Source organism: Mobula birostris, chromosome X (assembly GCF_030028105.1).
Source record: "Mobula birostris isolate sMobBir1 chromosome X, sMobBir1.hap1, whole genome shotgun sequence".
Lineage (NCBI taxonomy): Eukaryota > Metazoa > Chordata > Chondrichthyes > Myliobatiformes > Myliobatidae > Mobula > Mobula birostris.
In genome coordinates, this window is record NC_092402.1 from 57392594 (window position 1) to 57407060 (window position 14467).

Genomic DNA, 14467 nt, shown 5'->3' on the forward strand with positions numbered 1-14467 from the left:
TCTGTGGACAAACCAATTCTGAATCCACATAGCCAAGTTTCCCTGAATCCCATGCCTCCTGACTTTCTGAGTAAGTTTACAATTGTGAACCTTGTCAGATGCTTTACTAAAATCCATATACACTACATCCACTGCTCTACCTTCCATCAATTTGTTTTGTCCCTCTTCAAAGAATTTAATCAGGCTCGTGATTAAACCTGCTTCTCACAAAGCCATGTTGACTATCCCTTATCAGACAATGCTTTGCCAAATGCTCATAAATCCTGCCTTGAAGAAGCCTTTCCAATAATTTGCCCACCACTGAAGTAAGACTCACTGGTCTGTAATTCCCAGTGTTATCAGTACTCCCTTTCTTGAACAAAGGAGTAACATTTGCCACCCTCCAATTGTCTGGTATTACTCTTATGGCCAGCGAGGACGCAAAGATCATCAATGGTGCAGTAATCTCTTCCCTTCCTGTAGTAACATGGGATATATCCCGCCTGGCCCTATGGACATATCTATCCTATCAAAAGTTCCAGCACATCATCTTAATGTCAACATGTTCCAGCACATCAGCCTGTTCTACACTGACCTCGCATTCATCAGGGTCCATCTCATTGGTGAATATTGAAACAAAATATTCGTTAAGGACCTCCCCTACCTCATCTGACTTCAGGCACATTTCTTTAAAATCCCTGATCTATCCTATCCTTACTAGAGTCATCGTCCTGTTCTTCATGCATGTGTACAACCTTAAACACAAAATAATCTGCAGATGCTGGGGTCAAAGCAACACTCACAAAACGCTGGAGGAACTCAGCAGGTCGGGCAGCATCCGTGGAAACGATCAGTCAACATTTCGGGCCAGAACCCTTCATCAGGACTGTAGGGGGAAGGGGCAGAGACCCTATAAAGAAGGTAGGGAGAGGGTGGGAAGGAGAAGGCTGGTAGGTTCCAGGTGAAAAACCAGTAAGGGGAAAGATGCAGGGGTGGGGGAGGGGAAGCAGGGAGGTGATAGGCAGGAAAGGTGAAGAAGGAATAGGGGAAAACACAATGGGTAGTAGAAGAGGGTGGAACCATGAGGGAGGTGATAGGCAGCTGGGGGAGGGGGCAGAGTGACATAAGGATAGAGGAAGGGAGGGGGAGGGAATTACCGGAAGTTGGAGAATTCTATGTTCATACCAAGGGGCTGGAGACTACCTAGATGGTATATGAGGTGTTGCTCCTCCAACCTGAGTTTAGCCTCCTCATGGCAGTAGAGGAGGCCATATCTGGACATATCTGAATGGGAGTGGGAAGCAGAGTTGAAGTGGGTGGCTACCGGGAGATCCTGTCTGTTGTGGCGGACGGAGCGGAGGTGCTCGATGAAGCAGTCCCCCAATCTGCGTCGGGTTTCACCGATGTAGAGGAGGCCACACTGGGAGCACCGAATGCAATAGGTGACCCCAACAGACTCACAAGTGAAGTGTTGCCTCACTTGGAAGGACAGTTTGGGGCCCTGAATGGTGGCAGGAGAGGAGGTGTAGAGACAGGTGTAGCACTTGCGCTTACAGGGATAAGTGCCAGGTGGGAGATCCGTGGGGAGGGACGTGTGGATAAGGGAGTCGTGGAGGGACCGCTCCCTGCGGAAAGCGGAGAGGGGTGGAGAGGGAAAGATGTGCTTAGTGGTGGGGTCCTGTTGAAGGTGGCTGAAGTTGCGGAGGATAATGTGCTGGATCCGGAGGCTGGTGGGGTGGTAGGTGAGGACAAGGGGAACTCTGTCCCTGTTGTGGTGGCGGGAGGATGGGGTGAGGGCCGAAGTGCAGGAAATGGAGGAGATGCGGGTGAGGGCATCATTGATGACAGCAGAAGGGAAACCACGATCCTTAAAGAAAGAGGACATTTGAGATATCCTGGAAAGGAAAACCTCATCCTCTGAGCAGATGCTGCGGAGACAGAGGAACTGGGAATAGGGAATGGCATTTTTGTATGTGGCGGGGTGGGAAGAGGTATAGTTGAGGTAGTTATGAGAGTCAGTGGGCTTGTAGAAGATGTCAGTGGACAGTCTGTCTCCAGAGATGGAGACCAAGAGATCAAGAAAGGGGAGAGAAGTGTCCAAGATAGACCAAGTGAATTTGAGGGCTGGGTGGAAGTCGATGAAATTGATGAGCTCAGCATGGGTGTAGGAAGCAGCACCAGTGTAGTCGTCAATGTACCGAAGGAAAAGTTGGGGAGCAGTACCAGAATAGGTTTGGAGCATAGACTGTTCCACATAACCAACGAAGAGGCAGGCATGACAGGGCCCATGCGAGTTCCCATAGCTACACCCTTGGTCTGAAAAAAGTGGGAAGAGCCAAAAGAGAAGTTATTGAGTGTGAGAACCAGTTCCGCTAACTGGAAGAGGGTAGTGGTGGTGGGGAACTGGTGAGGTCTATTATCCAGAAAGTAGCGGAGGGCTTTGAGGCCTTCTTGATGGGGAAAGGAGGTGTATAGGGATTGGACATCCATAGTGAAAATGAAGCGGTTGGGACCGGGGGACTGGAAGTTATTGAAGAGGTGGAGGGCATGGGATGTATCCCGGATGTAGGTGGGGAGGGACTGAACTATGGGTGACAAAATGGAGTCCAGGTAGGCAGATACAAGTTCGGTGGGACAGGAGCAGGCAGAAACTATGGGTCTACTGGGACAGTCAGGCTTGTGGATCTTGGGGAGGAGGTGAAACCGAGTGGTACGGGGCGTGAGAATTATGAGTTTGGCGGCTGAGGATGGAAGGTCTCCGGAGTTGATAAGGGCGGTGATGGTATGGGAGACAATGGTTTGATGTTTTTTGGTGGGGTCCTGTAGAACATTAATCCTACTTGCCAAGGCCTTCTCGTGCCCCCTTCTAACTTTCCTAAGTCCATTCTAAAGTTCCTTCTTGGCCACCTTGTAACAATCTGTCTGATCCTTGCTTCCTGAACCTTAATTCTGCTTCTTTCTTCCTCTTCTTCCAGTGAAAACAGCTCGCTGCTTTTGTGTCGTGAAACATCATTTTCCATTTCATTTGGCAGTAAAGATGATCATTATGAATGGGGTTTAAAGAATCAAGGGGTGGCACTGCATGCCCCGTGCCAACAAAAGTTTTGCATTTTCCATCTTGGGAATGCGTGCCATAGGTTTGCCACCCCTGGCATAAATGATCACAGTGGGAAAGCAACTAGAGTCTATGGAAAGAATTTTCAAGATTGTATCCACAGGAGAGGAAGGACATGACAGAGAAATTTCAAGGAAGAGATTTTCAAAGAATGTGCACCTTGCTGAAGCATTTCTATTTAGCAAAATGCACATTTTGTATTGTGCATCTGCATTTTTTAAAAATAATTTCTGTAATGTAACCATTTTATCAATGCAACTAACATCATCTTGCAGTTCTCTCTTATAAGTGTGAGGACTGAGAATTATGGGCAACTTAATGGAATTTCCAGTGTGACATTTCTGCATTTCTTTAAGGGGTATAAAGAGTATACTTGGTAAGGAGTGTCTATATGTCCCTCTCAGTGGAATGCGTGTGTTTTCTCTGGGTCCTCTGGTTTCCTCCCACAGTCAAAAGACGTACCTGGTAGGTTAATTGGTCATTGTAAATTGTCCCGTGATTAGGTTCAGGTTAAATCGTGGTTGTTGGGTTGCTAGGCTATGCAGCTCGAAGGGCCTATCCTGCACTTTATCACATAATAAAATGAATTAAAAAATAAAGAAGTCCTTTTAACAAGCTTATTTTTCATTATTTCACTGTTTTGCCGTAACATTTTCATGTTTCTGGTCAGCCATCTGGTTCAAGACTTTGACATAATTTCACACTGCTACTGCTATCTAAAACTTGCTGTTTTCTTTCTTCCACAGTCAAAATCGGATGATATTGTAATAGTTTCTTCAAAATATAAGCAGATGTATGAGTGCAAGCTGCCAGCTCAAGCGATGAAGTTTCAGCAGGACTCCGAAGATGAAGAACAATCTTACACTGGGCTAGACATTTCAGAACTGTTGAAGCCGATGCATTCAGCACCCTGCCTTGTAAAGGTGAAGTTGTTGTTACGGATGGAATTAAGCTGAATTACCTATGTCTTTTAAAGTGATCTTTTAGTCTTCGCCTCTCATGTCTTTCCCCTCCTTTTTTGCTTTACCCATTCACTGTCCTCATTTTAAAATTGTGTGAATATTGTTATATACTGTCAGATCAGAATATGTATTACCATTTTAAAATGCTTGGAAGGATAACTTCCCTCATCAACCCCTTACTTGATTTTCTTCTCCCTAGGACATTTACTGCTTTGAAGTATAGTTCTGTGGGTCCATTAAGTCTGCTCTGCCATTCAATCATTAATTATTATCTCTCTCAACCCTATTCTCCTGTTTTCTCCCCCTTTCTCCCCAAAAAACTTTAACCATCACTAATCAAGAGCCTATCAATCTGTGCTTTAAATCTACCCAATAACTTGGCCTCACCACCATCTTGCTCAAGAAATTTCTCCTCATCTGTTCCAAAGAGGTGTTCTTCTATTTTGAGGGTTCTTTGGTTCTAGACTCCCCCACTGTAGGAAAACATCCTTTCCACATCCACTCTATCTAGGTCTTTTAGTATTTGGTAGATCTCAACAAGCTCTCCCCCTTATTCTTCTAAACTGCAGTGACTACAGGTCCAGAGTCATCAAATGCTTCTTATACATTAACCCTTTCATTTCTGGGATCATTCTTGTGAACCTCCTCTGGACTCTCCAGTGCATCTTTGCTTAAATAAGAGATCCAAAACTGCTCACAATATTCCAAATGTAGTCTGACCATTGCCTTATAAAGCCTCAGATTTGTGTTCCTCTTTTGCTCTTGTTAATTGTTGCACTGGCCCTTCCATTAACAACTGTGCAATTCAAACTGCTTTTTTTCCTTTTCTAACTCCTGAAGAATGTAACTATGCACACTATTGAAGATATCAATTATTATTAGTTCCTGGGGTATGGGGTATATCTGGGAAGATCAGTATTTAATGTGAATCCCTATTGCTCTTAGATTTTGATTGCCATGAGCTGCTATCCCTGTGATGAAGATATTCCCACAACACACATCAAAGTTGCTGGTGAACGCAGCAGGCCAGGCAGCATCTCTAGGAAGAGGTACAGTTGACGTTTCGGGCCAAGACCCTTTGTCAGGACTAACTGAAAGAAGAGCTAGTAAGAGATTTGAAAGTGGGAGTGGGAGGGGGAGATCCAAAATGATAGGAGAAGACAGGAGGGGGAGGGATGGAGCCAAGAGCTGGACAGTTGATTGGCAAAAGGGATATGAGAGGATCATGGGACAGGAGGCCCAGGGAGAAAGAAAAGGGGGGGGGAGGGAACCCAGAGGATGGGCAAGGGGTATAGTCAGAGGGAGAAAAAGGAGAGAGAGATCCCAGCTCTCATCCGTGCTGGGTTGGATCTCCTCCCTCCCCCCTCCCACTTTCAAATCTCTTACTAGCTCTTCTTTCAGTTAGTCCTGACGAAGAGTCTCGGCCCGAAATGTCGACTGTACCTCTTCCTAGAGATGCTGCCTGGCCTGCTGCGTTCACCAGCAACTTTTATGTGTGTTGCTTGAATTTTCAGCATCTGCAGAATTCCTCATGCTTGCGAAGATATTCCCACATTGCTTTTGGGTAAATAGTTTCACGATTTGAACAGGAGCAGTTATATATTTCCAAGTTAGAACGATATGTGTGACCTTGTTGAAATGGTGTGTTGTTGCGTGAATGAAATCACCGGAGAGAGTTACTGGTAGATACAGAGCAGCTTCTTTATTCGACAAAACAAGATACAGTAGGCACGAAGAAATCTGCAGGTGTTGGAATTTCAAGCAACACATAAAAGTTGCTGGTGAACGCTGGTGGTCACCTACCACCCCACAAGCCTCCAGGTCTAACATATTCTTCCGCCACCTCCAACAGGATCCCACCACTAAGCACATCTTGCCCTCCCCCCGCCTCTCTGCTTTCCGCAGGGATCGCTCCCTATGCGACTCCCTTGTCCATTCGTCCCCCCCATCCCTCCCCACCAATCTCCCTCCTGGCACTTATCCTTGTAAGCGGAGCAAGTACTACACATGACCTTACACTTCCTCCCTCACTACCATTCAGGGCCCCAGACAGTCCTTCCTTATACTTCACCTGTGAGTCGGCTGGGGTGATGTACTGCGTCTGGTGCTCCCGATGCGGCCTTCTATATATTGGCGAGACCCAATGCAGACTGGGAGATCGTTTTGCTGAACACCTACGCTCTGTCCGCCAGAGAAAGCAGGATCTCCCAGTGGCCACACATTTTAATTCCACGTCCCATTTCCATTCTGATATGTCTATCCACGGCCTCCTCTACTGTAAAGATGAAGCCACACTCAGGTTGGAGGAACAACACCTTATATTCGGTCTGGGTAGCCTCCAACCTGATGGCATGAACATTGACTTCTCAAACTTCCGCTAATGCCCCACCTCCCCCTCATACCCCATCCGTTATTTATTTATTTATATACACACATTCTTTTTCTCTCTGTCCCTCTCACTATACCCCTTGCCCATCCTCTGGTTTTTCCCTCTCTCCCCCTTTTCTTTCTCCCTAGGCCTCCTGTCCCATGATCTTCTCATATCCCTTTTGCCAATCAACTGTCCAGCTCTTGGCTCCATCCCTCCCCCTCCTGTCTTCTATCATTTTGGATCTCCCCCTCCCCCTCCCACTTTCAAATCTCTTACTAGCTCTTTCAGTTAGTCCTGACAAAGGGTCTCGGCCTGAAACATCGACTGTACCTCTTCCTAGAGATGCTGCCTGGCCTGCTGCGTTCACCAGCAACTTTGAAGATACAGTAGGCATCATATGGAGACCCTTTCGGTGGAAAGGTTTGCTGGCCTAACGTGGGGCCGGATATCTATTTGCCAAACACAAAGGAAAGTTCCATATTTACAAAGTATAGATGCTTTCTTTGAAACTACATGCAAACTTCACACCTTCTGGTTCACATCCATCCCACAGACGCCAGCATCGTCTTTGGACTGGGATTCACAGCTTTTCGGAAATGAATTGTTCCAAATTAAATCCACAATACATTTTCGAGGAACAGAAGACTGGTAGCCAAAGCCATTTGCTAAATGTAAATGACCTAAACCCAAAAATCACTCTAACACGGTGTTTATTTTTTCCCTTTTTTTCCTCCCAGGTCAAGGAGTGGTGGACATATGAGTTTTGCTATGGCCAGTATATCAAGCAGTATCACACAGAAGGTAAGTATTGTATTGGTAGCCAAATTTTGAATCTTATTTAATTTTGTCAGGATATGTGAATATTTATTGCCCTTAAGGAGATGGTGGTGTGCTGTCATATCAAATCTCCCATCAACTCCCCTGCAGATTATTTTGGCATTTATAATTTTTATCACATTCTCTCCCACATTCTTTGAATTTGTTATTACCATGCTGGGGGGCGGGGCAGAAGGGCTTTAAGTTCAGGCAATTTCCAGGAACTTCAAACCAATTCTTTCCATATGTAGCCCCCTGGCTACCCTCAGGGTCGCTCGGCTCGCTGTCGTCTAGGGAAACAACCCTCGGCCCCACCAAACTGGGTAATAAGCTTGTGTGGATGCTGTGTGATGTACCCCACCCCGCCCAAATAACAGACAATACACCAGATACGATTAAATGATTTACAGTTTATAGATATTACTGGAACTATATAATTAATAGAGAATAAAATATAAAAGGAAATTAAAAGGCGTCGCACTTATCAAAGTTTAATCTCTTCATGCACAAAGCAGTTGGAGCTCAAGAACCTTCTTCACCCTGCGACCCCTCGGGTCACCTCGACCGGCCGCCTGGGACCAACAACGGTGGTCGACCAGACACTCCACACGAGTCCGAGTCCGAGTCCATCTCCATCTCCTCGCCGAACGCCCTCCTCGGGGTCTGACCCCGTTAGTGGACATCACAGCACCTGGTCCATCCTCTGTCTCGCTCTCCCGCCTTCTGCCCCAAAACCCCGTGCATACAAATCTCCCAGATACACCAAAATCATAACAACTATCCCAATTGGTTAATAGCATCCTCTTATCACCCTCTAACCCACGACAAGCTGCTAGCGCAAAGCTTTCTCAGCGTTTACCTTAACAAAGAAGCATTCCCAATTATAACATAACAAAGAAGCCATTTTAATTAGCCCACACAGTAACATAAGAGATGGAACTCCCTTACACATATTTCCTTGTCCTATACTACCATACTACCCTTTCCTCTTGCTCTATTTTCATTGCTCGATCTTGAAACCTTTATGTTTCAGCTAACATTTTCAAATTGACACTCAGTTGCCTGATTCTTTGTGTCCTAGAAATGAGTTACTGGGACTTAAAATTTCAACAAAAAATGGCAGTCTTGCCATTTAATTCCACACCAATGTTTAAGTTATCAAAATGAGCAGAGCAGGAATCATATGTGAAGTTCACATGTGTTGACTGGGTCTAAACAAATAACCATCATCAAAACTAGACAAAAATGGCTTTTTATCATCAAAGCCTACTGCACTCTAGATTTTTAACAAAGTCTGCAAAATGAGCTTTAAAGTGTCTTTTCAAAGCCAGACAGTTCAGCTATAAAAGCAATTCCTAGCTTCTAGTTTTTGAATCTTTGCTTGTGCAAGGATATACATAGTCTTGCACCCCTTTCTTGACTGTCACCTCCCCACCAATTGAAGCTGCACATTATCTGCAGTAGAGAGGGGAAGAATACAGCACAATTTTGCTTTAATTCTTTGAAGTCATTCCCTAGAAATACAACGTTTGCTATTTTGCTGATGGATACAGGACTGATTTTCTTTAAAGCTATTTGCCTGTTCTTACTGTGTGCCTGAATGTTTGCTGTGACTGGAACAGTCGCATGCAGTCTTTTTTAAACTGCAAAACCATCTGCATTATACACTAAAGCTGCTGTTTAATTAATGAGATAAAATTTAGAGCGCTGGCAATTAGGCAAAGCACTGCATCTGCAGTGTTGCTCAAGATGTGTTTGCAACTAGATTTCTTGCCAGAAATCTTCCCACGAATTGTGGGAAATCTCTGCATGGGCCTGGAATATTAAAAACTTTGATGTTGACCTTTTAACAGGCAAGTTAAGAGTTCAGAGGCAAAAGCAGATGGTGATTGGAGGCAAGAGCACTGGATAAAACAAGTGATTTAGAAAAGAAGAGCCTTTGAAAGGTAGTTTCCATGCTGGAGAAGTTGTGCTGTATAACAGCAATTGCTATTAAAGTGCTACTGAAAGAATTGAAGTTGCCTACATTGCCAGCTTCAAGATCAATGCTGTGTTTGTCAAACACTGCATAAAGTTCTCTTTTTAACTCTACTTTGAAGATGGAGTTTGCATTTTAGCTGTAATTTTCTTGTTGTGTTCAGATTCTGAAGTTAAAGGAGATGTGATGTATCTTGGGTTTTATGAATCTGAATTTGACTGGAACAATGAAACTGCAAAGGTAAGGATATAATTCGCATCATAGGTAGGCTGATCTGGTGTCACACTATTGTGGGTGCCAGTAGATCAAAATTTTAAATGTATGTTGTTGTTCAGATCTACTCAAGCCTAAGAAACACATACAAAATGCTGGAGGAACTGAGCAGGTCAGGTAGCATCTATGGAAAGGAACAGTGTCGACATTTTGGGTCAAGACCCTTTATCATTCTTGATGGGTCTCAGCCCGAAACGTCAACACTGTCCCTTTCCATAGATGCTGCCTGATCTGCTCAGTTCCTCCAGCATTTTGTACGTGTTACTCTGGATTTTCAGCATCTGCAGAACCTCTTGTGTTTATGGTTTCTGCTCAAGCCAAATTGCTTTGGTTACTAACCTTGTACAGATATGAGCAATTAACTCTAGTTTTATACCTTGAATTTTATTTATATATCTATTTCCTCTGATTATTTAATGTTGATCTTCAGGCTCTTTAATGGGATGACGCCAACTTTGTTCTTGCCTCAAGAATTGGAATTTCATGTGTCTGAGTCCATTCAAGGCTGAGTCTGTAATTTGAGCTGATACTTCAGGGCTGAACAGAGGGAGTGGTACATCCTTGGGGCACTTTTTCAGTGATATGTTTAAACAGAAGCCACTTCTGTCCAGAAAATAATCTGGTGTCCTGACCCATATTCATCCCTTAACCAAGATGATAAAAATAAATGGCCGGGTGTCTTATTGCTGTTCATGGGACCTTGCTGTGCGCAAATTGGCTGCTACATTTTTTTTTGCAATAGTCACTGCTCCTCAAAAGTACATAATTCCTGTGAGATGTCATGAATGGCGCTATACAAATCAAAGTTCTTTTATGCATGTAATTGTTCTCTATCATGGTTACTGCATTACTGAGTTGTGCGCAAATATTTATCACAAGCTTCCTTGCATAAATTGAAGTGTTGTACTTTTATAACTTGCTTTGGAGCCCTGGAAGAATGTAGTAAATCATGGTAAGATCACAGGGATCTACTAATTTGCAGCATCCTGTAATTGTGCAGGTACAAGCTCCTTTCTGTTTTATGAATACTGAAGCTGAATGTTGCATTTAAAATATATACTTGTAGTTTTTAAAAAAAAAAAATGCCCCAAGTCAAGTGTTAAGCTGGTCTGCTAATCTCCCATAGTTGCCTTTTCACTCATTCTTCAATGGTGCATTTGTTGAGAAACAAAATTAACCACCAGATAGCTTTCAAATGATATTTTAATAAAAAGAAGCTTGAGATATTTAATATTTAAAAAATTTTCTAAGTTGTGTATGAAAGAATAGCATACCTTATTCCTCTTTTTCCGTATCCAGCTTGCTGACTTTTTTGAATGCATGTAGATGTAGCTATAAAAGCGACTGCAATTTTCTCATTTGTCACAGTTGTGCCATTGCGGCAAATTTTTCTCTCTACTTGTGAAAACAATACTTGTGTCATCTAGCTTGTGTCATCTAGCTAAGATAGTGAGTAGTTGCCATTCAAAGTTAATGAGTTATTTGACATCAGTCTGGGCAGAGATGAGTTCTAGGAATATTGTATTGGCAATATAAGTAAATTAGACAGCATTTTGAACATAACCATTATTTAGTCACTACTGTCAGATAGTGCTTGTGGAGAACACAGGATCAGATGGTGGCAATGTGCTTCCCAGCTCTTCCACCTTCATCCACAATTTCCAGTCAGAAGGTATTGGATAGCTTGTCAAGACCAGAGCTTGGATGTTCATCAATTCAGCCAAGATCTGAAGGAAAGCAAGTGCCCATGAAATTGAAACCAGTAAAAGGAGAAAGCTATTTGCGGCACACATCAAAGTTGCTGGTGAACGCAGCAGGCCAGGCAGCATCTCTAGGAAGAGGTACAGTCGACGTTTCGGGCTGAGACCCTTCGTCAAGACTGACTGAAGGAAGAGTGAGTAAGAGATTTGAGAGGGGGAGGGGGAGATCCGAAATGATAGGAGAAGACAGGAGGGGGAGGGATGGAGCCAAGAGCTGGACAGGTGATAGGCAAAAGGGATATGAGAGGATCATGGGACAGGAGGACCAGGGAGAAGGAAAAGGAGGAGGGGGGGGAAAAACCCAGAGGATGGGCAAGGGGTATAGTCAGAGGGACTGAGGGAGAAAAAGGAGAGAGAGAAAAAGAATGTGTGCATATAAATAAATAACGGATGGGGTACGAGGGGGAGGTGGGGCATTAGCGGAAGTTTGCGGTTTGCTTCTAATTGCAGCATGATTTTTTAATTACTGTTTATAGATAGTGAATTGCGTAATAAAAATTGAATTACAAGCTTTTAAAATTGCAAGTTAATTGTATTTTTTAATCCCTTTAATTGGCAGGCTTCAAAACAACATAAATTGAAGAGATATCATAGTCAGACTTATGTCAATGGATCGAAGTGTGACCTTAATGAAAAGCCAAGAGAGGCTGAAGTGAGAGTAAGTGTACAGTTTATCTTAGAAGTTGGTTTAGTAATGTACTTTAATCGTTTACTTAAATCCTGAAATCAGCTGTGTGTTCATAGTCAAAAGATTAAATTCTCCTTGGCTTGAATCCATCTTTTTTGGTTTATTTCACTTTTAGTATACCATTTACTTTGGAGTGACTTTTTTAATATTACCGCTTAATGGTGTAAGAGCTGGGTTTATTGTTGTATGCACAAGTACATGTATACACAGGTGCAATGAAAAACTTACTTGAAGCCACTTCACCGGCGCATTAGTTTAGCAGCACTTACAAGAAAAACATAAACATGAAGTCTGCAGATGCTGGAAATCTGAAACAACACACACAAAATGCTGGAGGAACTCAGCAGGTTAGGCAGCCTCTGTGGAAATGAACAGACAGTTGACGTCTCAGGCCAGTTGACATCTCAGGGGAGGGGGTGAAGAAAGAGGAGACTAGCTGGAAGGTGATGGGTGAAGCCAGGTGGGTGGGCTGGAGAAGAAGGAATCTGATAGGAGAGGACCCAGAGGGAAGTACTAGGCAGGTGAGAGGAAGTAAAAGGTCAGAGTATAGAATTGGTGGGGGGGGGGGGGTGCAAAATTTGTTCACTGGAAGGAGAAATCTTTATTCATGCTATGAGGTTGGAGGCTACCCAGGTGGAATATAAGGTATTGCTTCTCCACCCTGAGGGTGACCTCATCTTGGCACAAGAGGAGGCCATGGACCAACACGTTGGAATGGGGATCTGAATTAAAGTGTTTGGCCACCGGAAAGTCCAGCTTGTGACAGATGGTGCGGTGGTGTGCGATGAAGCAGTCCCCCAATTTATAGGTCTCACTAATGTAGAGGAGGCCACATCGGGAGCACCGGATACATACGCGACCCCAGCAGGTTCGCAGGTGAGGTGCTGCCTCACCTGGAAGGACTGCATGGGGCCCTGAATGGAGGTGAGGAAGGAGGTGTATGGCAGTTGTAGTACTTGGGTCATTTTCAGGGATAAGTGCTGGGAGGGAGATTAGTGGGGAGAGATGAATAGACAAGGGAATCATGGAGTGAGCAATCCATGCAGAAGGTTAGCGTGTGATCTAGTGGTGTGATTTCACCCTTTGGAGATGGTGGAAGTTGCAGAAGATAATGTGTTGGGTGTGGATGCTGATGGGTAGTAGGTAAGGACGTGATGAACTCTTATCACTATTAAGGCGGCAAAAAGATGGGTTGAGCGCGGATATACAGGAAATGGGGGAGATGTGGGTGAGGACAGCATCAATAGTGGAAGGAGGTTGAGTTGTTATAGTAGGTCATTCAGGTCTGGGCAAGCAGTAATGGAAAAGTGTCTGTGATTGAGAGCAGCATCAGATCTGGCTAGGTGTAAGAAATAGAAACAAATGCTAGGTGAATGCAGCCAGTGAAGCAGCATCTGCAGCAAGATTTTTGTTCTTGTTTGAGATTTCAGTATCTGCAATTTCATTTGTTCGAAGTAGGTATAATATGGGAGAAATAACTGCTGCCTTCACAGCTTGCTTTGACTTGAACCCAAGCGTTTATGCTGTCCTATGTGGTCAATATGGGGACTTATAAAAAGACTGGAAGCCAAGTGCTAGTTGAGCAACCTGGAAATTAAGTACAAGTCTCACCATATCAAATTGAGAAATAGGATTCAGTAGATCTTGGTAATTCTTGAATTGGCATCAGATGAATATCCATCAAATTCTGGATTATTTTAAAGAACCAGCTAATTCCTGAATGTCCAAGTTTTTGAGGCTGCTGCTTGGTTATGTACTCGAGTGTTTAGATAAATTAAAATGATGAATTGCTTCGAAGGAGAGGAAGTATTGATCATATTTGCTTGTTGGTAGATGTACTGTTCAATTGACATTACTTCTACTAATTGCTAATTTCCATGTGTTAATCAAATTTCATAACTTCCTTTTACTGTATTTTTAATAGTTTATGTGTGAAGAAGGATCGGGAGATTTCATAGCTCGAGTTGATGAGCCCCAGTCTTGCAATTATGTGATAACAATCCACACCACTCGCATCTGCCATCACCCTTACTTGCGTCCTGCTGTTGTTTCCAAGCCTCATCCAATTAAGTGTCAGCCTGCCCTCAGCCCAGAGCAATATGTTGAATATGTCAAGGCCCAAGTCTGTGAGTAGTGAAATTTTCATATCTTCAATCTGACAAGAATAGGTTAACTAATACACACTAGATGACTTCTATTAGCACCAGTATTTAAAATTATTTGTATTACTTCCTTGTGAAATAACTGTACTTTCATTGGCTTTCTGTCCTATGGCCATTTTGTTTTTCTGACTTGTCCTTTTTCCTACTTGTCCTGGAATAATGATTTGTTCCTTTGATTTAGTAAGGGGAAGTAGTTGGCAAAGAAAAGCAATAAGGCTTGGCTATAGAAAATCTATAGACAATACAGTAATACTAAACTCATTGCGTATAAGGGACATGTATTCAAAATGGGGGGGGGGTTGTAAAAAAAAACTTAGCTTCTCTCATCCTTCTCCTCTTAAAAGTTTAAAGCAGAAATGAAAA

At 43.5% G+C, this 14467-nt stretch overlaps 1 protein-coding gene across 3 annotated transcripts in view; it reads left to right on the plus strand.

Moving 5' to 3' along the window:
- The window catches only part of os9 (OS9 endoplasmic reticulum lectin), a 74687-nt gene that overhangs the window by 27246 nt on the left and 32974 nt on the right, over positions 1-14467 (plus strand). For all 3 annotated transcript variants that reach the window (XR_011883945.1, XM_072249654.1, XM_072249653.1), the window contains exons 2-6: positions 3841-4017; positions 7165-7228; positions 9385-9461; positions 11814-11912; positions 13867-14068. Coding sequence is in view for 2 of the 3 variants with exons in the window: in XM_072249654.1 (XP_072105755.1) it covers positions 3841-4017; positions 7165-7228; positions 9385-9461; positions 11814-11912; positions 13867-14068 (619 nt within the window). In the remaining variant the exon portion in view is untranslated. The remainder of the gene's footprint in view (positions 1-3840; positions 4018-7164; positions 7229-9384; positions 9462-11813; positions 11913-13866; positions 14069-14467) is intronic.